Raw genomic sequence first — 10,066 nt, 5'->3', positions numbered from 1 at the left:
CTAAAGGTAAAACTTCAGAAGCAAAAGAAGCTAAGGCAAAAGACTCTAAGGCTCCTCAACCAGAAGCTGTTGAAGCTCAGACTCCTTTGAGGAAACACATACAAAGATCTTCATATTCTGAAGAATTGATTATGGGAGATAAATCTGAACCTGTCAGAATCAGATCCTCATTCAAACCTTCTGAAGAGACACTTTTGGGTTTGGTGTCCCCTAGAGCCTACATCAATTGATGAAGCGCTTCTGGACACAAAATAGATTCTAGCTATGCAAGAGGAATTCAATAAATTCTCCAGAAATGATGTGTGAGCTCTTGTGCCAAGACCCAAAGGAATCCACGTTATTGGAACAAATTGGGTGTGAGATCTTGTGCCAAGACCCAAAGGAATCCACGTTATTGGAACAAATTGGGTGTGAGATCTTGTGCCAAGACCCAAAGGAACTCACTTTACGATGTAATGTAGGATGATGTAGGAATAACAATGTTGTTTTATAATTGGGAGAATTTAATGAGAATGATCCGTCAACATGAGACTAGAGTTTTGTTTAGAGTTGCCATCACGACAACATTAATTTTATATTAAGTAGATAAATATTTTGTGTCTTTACAAAAATTATAAATTATATTTTTTATTTCTATTAAAAAAATTGTTTTTAATTTTTACAAATTCATTTTACAATCAATTGAAGTCTTCACTAAGTTAAGTTTTTATTTTTGAGATTAAAAAATATGGATATATTTATCACAAAATTTTAAATTTATTTTATATAAAAAATACTATATAGTAGTTTTCATAAGAAAAAAAAAACTACATTATAGTCATTATTTTTGAAAACTAAAAAAAAAATTTAATTATAATTTTCCCCTACTATTTAACCCTAATTTTTTTATGTCTTCTCCAAATCCGACCAGGGCATAATTACCATTACAACCCTACCCCTACCCACTGTATTTTTCTTTTCTTTCTCTTCTCTCTTTATTCTTCTCTCGTTCGTTTTCTATCAGATTCAGTGCTCTCTTACCTTCCATTTTTAATTCATTTTTCAATTAATGCTTATTATTATTATTATTATTTTTGTTTTCTTCAAATTTCACACTGTATCATCGTTTTCCTTTTTCTTCTTACTTTTCCCCCTTTTCTCTTCACTTGACCTAAATCAATTCCATTTTTTCCGTGATCGATTGCACCCTAATTTTTCACCGTACTCTCCTCTCTAAACTTTTCTTATTCTTCTTCTTATTTTTTTTTGGTTCTGTTACTTTGATTCGGTGCTGAATTACCGATCAGAGAGTGTTGGTGTTGATTGTGAAGGTGCACTGTATATTTGAGCATTGAGGAGGAGGGGATTGTGTTCTCTCCTCTGTTCCGCCGTAGAAGATTCCGGTGGCAGAGGCTTTGTGATAATAACTTGTTGTTGTTGTGGTTGAGATTTGTGGTTGTTTGAGTTTTTTGTGTGTGAGGGGAAAATGTATGCTTCGGTAACAGATAGGGGATATGAGGGGAGTGGTGGAGTTTCAGGACCTATTTTGATTCCGAAGCGTTTTGTGTGGCCTTATGGAGGAACAAGAGTGTATCTCAGTGGTTCTTTCACGAGGTATTCGATTTGTTATTACTACTGTGGTTGTTGCTGTTCTTAACTATTGATATTTGTTAGTTTAAGATATGGATATGATTGATGGAATTTTTGTAATTCTTTGTTTATTAATGTCATAATTATATTTGATTGATGGAGTTTTTTTTGTGTGGATAGATGGTCAGAACATATACCTATGTCTCCGATGGAGGGATACCCGTCGGTGTTTCAGGTTGTTTGCAGCTTGATGCCGGGATATCATCAGGTTTTTTTTTTGGTCTTTATGAATTTAATGAACATGGGAAGAAAAAATCTTTATGGTTACTATGATTAGCTTTTTTCCTAGGTCATTTACTTGTGTTGTTTTTGGCTGATTACTGCTGCGGGATGGGGTTGGTGTCATGTTTACTTTGAACTTCGTGTTGTGAGATAGTGAGTGAGATTAGGATTAAGATTTTACTTTAGAATTTTGAGAAACAGTAATGAAACTTTTGTGATAACTTCCAACTTCCCATTAAGACTTTGTATTTCTATTTGATTGGTGAAATTGGGGTGGCCTTTGTGGATTGCACGAGAGCTGTCTTACTCTTTTTGGAGTTATGGGAAGGAGTGAGCAAGTAAATGTTAATGACGGGAAGAGTTATTCTGAAAATATTCTAACATATGAATAAATATGCTATGTGATACTTTTAAGAAGTTCTATTTTATAGTGTTATCTTTTCTTGGGAACTGATCTCCTTATTGTATAAGATCTATTTTTTTGCTTGATATATTTAGGACATTTGGCAGGTTGGGTTATATATTGATCATGTAACAAACATTGATTAGGATAGAATGCTTACATTTTGGCATGTCTAAAGATAATTATATTAACTTTTGATAAGATGTTCCATCATTTCTTCTGCATTTAAAAAGTAGACAGTCTTTGACGTTTTATTTATCTTTGTATTATTTTACTTTCCCATGCTCTCACTTATGTCATGTTATGTATAGTACCATATACCTGTTGGCATAGTATCTGATATTCAGGGAAGCCATACTGCTGACAAGGACAATATTGTTTCCCAATTATGTGCAGTACAAATTTAATGTGGATGGTGAATGGCGTCATGATGAGCAGCAACCATTTGCAAGTGGGAACTATGGAGTAGTAAATACTACTTACTTAGCGAGAGAACCTGATGTGTTATCTGCCATCTTAAGTGCTGAAGCACCCAGTAGGTCCCACATGGAGGTTGATAATGATGTCTTTGGGCAAGCAGTAAGTCTCGTCTTCCTTCCCTCTTTAGCCTCAACCTTTTAATGTTCCATATACTTTAGTGCTCTCATCTCTACTTGAAATTGATAATGATGTCTGGTATGTTGTTCTCTCCTCCCTGTCGATAGACTGTTCATTCCAACACAACATGATTGGCGTAGTATCACAATTCACAAGTTCTACATTGGCTTTGTGGAAGAAACTGAACTCCCATTTAATGTACTGGCTTTCCTCTCTAAACAGACTGGCTTTTAGGACGGTGGTTCTCCTTTTGCATTACTAATACTATGTCATCATTGTCTTCAAACCAGGGCTGCATTTGTTTAAAAACCATGCATGCCCTTGTGGTCCTATTTATACCCATTGATATTTTGAAGACTGCTTTTGAAGTTTGCATTGAACTTTATGGAAGTTATAGTAGGAGTTTCTGAGTCTGATTGAAGGGAGAGAACAATATAACACTTTAAAGCTGTAAACTGATGAGGATCTATCTACACTAACACCCCCCAAAATATGAAGCCTTTTTCTTCCTGAAAAATTGTAGGAATTGGCAAGCAATGTGTGGCTGCAAATATTATATTAGTACTAAATACCAAAGTCAGAGTTTGTTGTAAGTCTGAGATTTATAATCTATATAGAAGAAATATTCAGAATACATATATTTTGGGTTTAAGACCCTTAGTCTCTGAAATTCATTTTGGGCTGCGTCAGTGTTTTGAGTCCAAGTGATTATAGATACACCCATTTAGGATGATAAAGGTCTCCCAACACCTGTTTTCTCCATTTACAAAACTTAAACTTGAGACCATGTCTAAGAGGAATCAAATTTGTTGCCACCCATACCAATAGGTGTTAGTAGAAATAATGATGGTGTATTTAGTATTTACTTTTGAAGTGATATTCTGCCTTGTTCCTTCTACTATAGTGGCTTATCCGGAAAAATCACAAGTGGTAAATGTGATTCTCATTGGATATTTGACCTGGTTGCAAGACCTATTATGTATGTCTGATTCCATGAAAGATTTTGATCATATTGCCGCATTGAATCTGGGAATGGTTTTCTTCTCTTTCTTATGAGAACATTTTTATGGAAACTCCCATCTTCCCCATTATTTTGAGAACAATTTCTTTTGTTAGCTTCATATGCCTGAGAATGACCTAAAAGGGAAAGGCTCTATATTGGTGTATTTTCTCAATTTTGTTAATCCATCTTTATTCTAGTTAGTTTCATTCTCTTGTTTACTCAATTCTTGTTAGAGATACTGTCAGTTAAGGCATGACAGCTGGCGCAAGCTGACATGCTGTTATTTTCTGTTAATTTCTGCTATAACAACATGCTGTTGGTTTATGTTCTGACGATATGCAGTCAGTATCTGTTATAACAGCTCCTTGAATTCAGGAATTGTTCCCTTGATTTAAGGGAGTAAGGTTAGTCTAACTACAACTCTATAATAGAGTTGAATCTATTGTATTCAGTTACAATGAAATCATAATAATCGATTCTGAAATATCGGTACTATGTAACAATGAAATTATCTATCTAGGCCCAAACCTTGTATATGGTGGTCCAGAAAACAGAATTTAGTTGCCCATTCCAGTGCAGATGCAGATACAGGAACATTGCCACTCTATCTACTGAAATTCTTTATCTTCAGTCCCCTCGTTGAGTTACAAATTAAGTTTCACAGTCCTCAAATACCATGTGACAATTTAAGTACTGTCTCTTTGGCACATTGATCCAACTCTCCATAGCTGAACAAAACACATGGAGCTTGACATATTCTTTGCCAGGTGAAAAGTAATGAACAAAAGTTTAGTAGTGTCTCATCAATCACAGAGGCAAACTGAGTCTCTGACAAATCCATAGTCAAACAGAAACCTCCAGTTTCTAAGGGGGTTAGAGATACTGTCGGTTAAGGCATTACGTCTGGCGCCTGTCCCAGCTGATATGCTTTTAGTTTCTGTTATAACAACATGCTGTTGGTTTGTGTTATTACAGTATGCAGTTAGTTTCTGTTATAACAGCTCCTTGGATTCAGGAACTGTTCCTTTGATTTAAGGGGTTTTTTGTTATAAAAGCTCCTTGAATCTATTATATTCAGTAACAATGAAACATATAGATTCTAAAATTTCAATAATTCTATACAATTTTTGGGAATTCTTTTACACAAAGAAAACATCCTAACAGGTGCCCTTTCAAATTTTTCTTTCTTCCATCTAGTGATAAATCTTTAGAATGTAAATGAAAAATAAATTGATGCTGGGAAGTGTTGAATCTTTTTTTTTTTTTTTGCTTTGAAGATTTAGGCCTCTTACTTTTTCTTCTATATCCTCATCTCATTTCAAATGGTGTGAGATTTCATGTCATAATCCTTGATTCCTTATAGTCTTAAACTATGTGCTACACAATGAAGTTGCTTAACTTGAGAGCTTTACCAGGAAGCTAATCCAAGGATATCAGAGTCTGATCTGGAGGTCTCTCGCCACCGTATATCCGTATTCTTGTCTACACATACTGCATATGAACTGCTTCCTGAATCTGGGAAGGTTTGAATGATTTTTCATTATTAATTTTTGTTTGTCACTTCCTCAGTCAATAATAATTTAAGACTTATTTCATGTTGGATCATTATTGTTTGTAATTTAATTATATTTTAATAATAATTGCAGGTCATTGCCTTGGATATAAATTTACCAGTTAAGCAAGCATTCCATGTTCTCTATGAGCAGGTATTTCCCCCCTTTTTCAGATATATTCATTTTTCCTTTGCATCAGGGCACACACCCATGCTCGTATGTGTATTTAATGTTACCTTCTTTCAGGATGTACCTATGGCCCCTCTGTGGGATTATGGCAAGAGTCAGTTTGTTGGAGTGCTTAGTGCAATGGACTTCATTCTCATATTGAAAGAGGTTTGTGGGTAATAAAACGATTATGCAACCCTTCTGTGCCAGTTTTTGGCAAAAGTCAAACCCTACAAACTATAATTTTAACAGGGTCGTCGTTTTAAGTTATTTAACAGCTGATTACAAAATGATAAAACAGAAAAACTTAGTGGGCAAGAAATAGTTTTAATTTTTTTTATATGAGAATCATGTTATCCTTATATTAGGCTAATAATAGATTATTTGTGAAGCTCAGATGAAGATTATTTCAGCTCGTACAGTAACGTTGTAAATATTGTTTAGGGAGAAAACCTAAAAAATATATGCATTATGAAATTCTTTGATGCTCTTATCTTTGGGCTACATGTCTTCTAGTTCTTCCATTGTAGATAAGTGTGGTTGGTCTATATTCTTGTGAACATATCTGCTATCATTATTGCTCATTGCTACCCTTTAGTATCTATGACTCATAGCCCCCTCCTGTAGTTGAATGCATGATTTTTTGTAACATCTGTAATTTCAGTTGGGGAATCATGGATCAAATTTGACTGAAGAACAACTTGAGACTCATACTATAGCAGCCTGGAAAGAGGGAAAATTAAAGCAACGCAGGGCACTTGATAATAATGAGGGATCAAATCCTCCTTGTTTTGTTCATGTAAGTGTACCTGACGGCTGTGATAAAGTTTTCATGTATCTAAGTTGTTCTGCCAATTTCATAGTTTGTAAGTTGTTCTACCAATGTCCTTTTATGTATTTGTCTATAGTTTTGTACCAGCAGCTTTCCATATGATTTTATCCTATCAGTTATGCCGTACCTCTGCTTCAATCCTTCTCTCAAATATTCATCATTCCTTTCCCTCTACAGTATTCATCATTTTGTATCATATAAATTTGATAGCTTCTTTTGCATTTATATAAATGAGAGTTCCACATTAAATGTTGAAGAAAATGAATCTTTGCTGTGTACTTAACTCTTTAGTTGTTTGATTTCCCCTCTATCAAAAAGAACTGGAGGTAAACTCTTGAACCTTTTATTATACTTTTCATTTGTCTTTGATCTTCAGGCTGGGCCCCATGAATGCTTAAAAGACGTGGCTTTGAAGGTTTTGCAAAACAATGTGTCAACGGTTCCTATCATTCATTCTTCTTCAGAGGATGGTTCATTTCCCCAACTGCTGCATCTTGCTTCCCTATCAGGAATTCTAAAATGTAAGCTTCTAGGCCTGTTGTCTATAGATAAACGGGTTGGAAGTTGGAACCGATGTTTGGAATACGTTTTCAGGTATATGCAGGCATTTTAAGCACTCTGCTGGTTCTTTGCCCATCCTTCAACTTCCGATTGGTTCAATACCTTTGGGTACGTGGGTGCCTAAAGTTGGGGATCCAAATGGACAGCCACTTGCAATGCTAAGGCCAAATGCTTCTCTTGGTGCTGCTCTAAATATGTTTATTCAAGGTGATCAATCTTATGCTTTAATGTTAAAATCACGATTCTGTAGTAATGACAGTTTTTTTAAAATCATGGCACTTTTCTAGTTCGTGATTTTGTAGTAATGACAGTTTTGTTAAAATCACTGTACTTTTAACCTTTTTTTGGTCTAGCTTTTGATATCCTACATGAACATGCTTTTCACTTTGCAGCTAATGTTAGCACAATACCGATAGTGGATGACAATGACTCATTGCTCGACATATACTCAAGAAGGTACTATTTTCTTCCTCCCCTTTTTGTGTGATTCTCATATTTACAATTTGAAAGATTATCTTCATCATATATGATTCGTGCCTATTATTTTCTTTGCAGTGATATTACTGCATTGGCTAAAGATAAAGCATATGCTCGGATATCTCTAGACGAAATTAGTATTCATCAGGTACCTTCTATGTGCTGACTATTGAGATAAAATAGGAGTACATTTGTTAGGCTGTGTTGTCTGTCAGCGAAAAGTGAATCTAAATATCTGAACTCCATGGTTGTAGGCATTACTCTTGGGACAAGATGCAAATTCTTCTAACGGGCCTAACAATGGACACAGATGTCATATGTGTTTGAGGTCTGATTCGCTGCACAAAGTGATGGAGCGTTTGGCTGATCCCGGTATTACTTTGTTCACTAATAAAACTTTATTTACTAATAAATAAACACAAGCTCGCCCGTTCCCATGTTGACCGGTTTTCTGCATGTTGCAGGGGTTAGGAGACTTGTGATTGTGGAGGCTGGTAGCAAGCGCGTGGAAGGGATTATTTCATTATGCGATGTTTTCAGATTCTTATTGGGCTAGTTGGGATATATTGGCAGTGTTAGTAGGGGCATTGGAAGGGAACTTTTCTGTTGGCATTTGTTTTCTATTTATCATAGTCTTTGGCTGGGTGAACATCTTTTGCTGTTTGCCCGCATCCCTTTCTTAGGATAGAAATTGGAGAGAAAATTCTGTAAATTGAATTGGTTTTCTCTTTTGTGCCGGCACATCTGCAATGTCTGTGTCCAGTGCTAACAGAATTCAAGGAGAAACTTCAGCAACAAAAAAATCAAAATAAAATAAGGACTAGGAAAAGATGAAACATTTAGCCATATGCAGAAGCAGCATGCATCTGGTTGGCTGGTTGTATCGTTGTAATTTAAGGTTTATTTTTTCAGATAATTATGACCTTATTTTTCTCTTTGCAGCTAAGATATCATGAGTTGAATTGATCGAGCTGTCCTTTGGATCACGAGGAAGAGTAATGATAGATCTTTTATATCCTAATTTTTTGTTGTTTTATGATCCAATTTTAAACAAAATGAATTGTTCCAAGTTTATCCATAATTGTTGAACAAGCTCCGATTTTGCCCGAAAAGCCAAAAATCAAGCTCCCATCTGGTTTGTGAACAACGCTGCTAATAGGTAGCATGACTTCCATTACTAGACATAACATCGCCATTCAACTTCACCCACCCTATGTTTGACCCTTGCTAACGGAGAGAAGTAGAGACGTTATGCGAGTTTCATTACCATAGTTTTGTGTGATATCATACATTTTAAAAACATGTGAAGCATATTAAATATTTATGTGATTTTATCGACATAATATTCAAACATGTCAATATTTTAATATTAAGACGAGTTTGAAATTTTTTCTTAAATCAGGAAAATTAAGTGTACTGTGCTAATTGAAAAAATTCGGTTACTTCCATACTTTTTGGATTAAATATTTTAACTAACTTATAATAAGGAATGTATATGTTTCATTTCAGAACATAATTTTCGTTGAGTTTTTTTCTCCTCATTCTCATAACTCTGCATTTATTCGAATTGTCGAAGCGTCAATTTCTTCCTTTTTTTTCTATTGATAGAATTTTCCCATTATTTTTTTGAATTCTCCTTAGAGAATTATATGTATTTCTCTTCGTTTGAGAAATGATTACCTTACAGAATTATTTTATCTTGGAGGCATTGTGGTTGAGTGTCTGATTTGCATAATTTTGGGTAGTGCCGCAAAACGTATTCAAGAGAGCGATATAGTCTGCGATTCGATCAAATAATTTCTTCAATAATAATTTTTCAATAACGCAAAACAATAATATAAGGCATTGTCGCGGCGTGAAAAAGAACCACGAGCGCATCACACGCTTGAAGGTCATAAATAGAGTTGCCATCGAACTTTATTTATTCCAAAAAAAGAAAGAAAAATATCGATACAATCCTTAAAAGAATGACAAAGATATGACCGTTGCTACCAAATCGGATTCGGGAGTCGATTATGCGAGGAAAAGTATTAATATCCCTCACATCCGTTGTACTCAACGTGAAATATTTAGTTAGTTTTGCGCATAAGTAGCTTAAAAATGTTTGCTTTCTCGAGTTATTTAAAAAAAAAGAGGAAATGGTCGCAAAAGATTTTCTGTTAAGGTGCCTGACAAGATTGCTAGTCTTGCTCCTACGTATCTTCGGGTACGATGGAGAACTCAAGACTATGTAGTTTTGAGTAGAAATATTTGTATGTTGGTCGATTTTTGCAAAATCTATTTTGTTACAATCGAACGAAAAATATTACTTACTCAAAATAGTTAGAGGAACAAGTGTTTTCATCACGGCATAATGGATTTACAAATCAACATTCGCGAAAAAACACCGCTTAACTCACTCACACATATAAGTGGATGAGGCATTGTTTTCCATCGTCTTGATACGAAACATCTTCCGTTTTAAAAAAGAGTTTGAAGTTTAATGCCAAAAGGCAAAATATTGGATGTGTTTGATTATTTTAGGCGGATGGCGAATATTTGAACAAGATTTAATTACGGCTAGTAATCAAATAGTCGGGGAAGAGAGAAGAAATTACTCAAGCCCAATCCCTTTTCGTCAA

At 34.9% G+C, this 10,066-nt stretch overlaps 1 protein-coding gene across 1 annotated transcript; it reads left to right on the top strand.

Annotated features, from left to right (window-relative positions):
- Nucleotides 1–902: 902 nt before the first annotated feature.
- On the top strand, nucleotides 903–8,386 carry LOC127132371 (sucrose nonfermenting 4-like protein). Its single transcript, XM_051061315.1, has 13 exons — nucleotides 903–1,593; nucleotides 1,750–1,837; nucleotides 2,651–2,833; nucleotides 5,270–5,377; nucleotides 5,501–5,560; nucleotides 5,654–5,743; nucleotides 6,240–6,374; nucleotides 6,784–6,928; nucleotides 7,002–7,175; nucleotides 7,361–7,424; nucleotides 7,524–7,593; nucleotides 7,700–7,817; nucleotides 7,910–8,386. The coding sequence occupies exons 1-13, from the start codon at nucleotides 1,466–1,468 to the stop codon at nucleotides 7,999–8,001; spliced, it is 1,455 nt and encodes a 484-aa protein (XP_050917272.1). The 5' UTR covers nucleotides 903–1,465; the 3' UTR covers nucleotides 8,002–8,386.
- The last annotated feature ends 1,680 nt before the right edge of the window (nucleotides 8,387–10,066 follow it).

Source organism: Lathyrus oleraceus, chromosome 3 (assembly GCF_024323335.1).
Source record: "Lathyrus oleraceus cultivar Zhongwan6 chromosome 3, CAAS_Psat_ZW6_1.0, whole genome shotgun sequence".
In the NCBI taxonomy this organism is placed as follows: Eukaryota; Viridiplantae; Streptophyta; class Magnoliopsida; order Fabales; family Fabaceae; genus Lathyrus; species Lathyrus oleraceus.
This window is presented reverse-complemented; position numbering and strand designations above follow the sequence as displayed.

Bases quoted from the DNA above. Each gene is read 5' to 3' on its own strand.
- LOC127132371 (XM_051061315.1), top strand. From the start codon at position 1,466: ATGTATGCTTCGGTAACAGATAGGGGATATGAGGGGAGTGGTGGAGTT. The intron at 5,378-5,500 runs GTTTGAATGATT...TAATAATTGCAG, and splicing joins TGCTTCCTGAATCTGGGAAG to GTCATTGCCTTGGATATAAA. The intron at 7,818-7,909 runs GTATTACTTTGT...TGCATGTTGCAG, and splicing joins GGAGCGTTTGGCTGATCCCG to GGGTTAGGAGACTTGTGATT.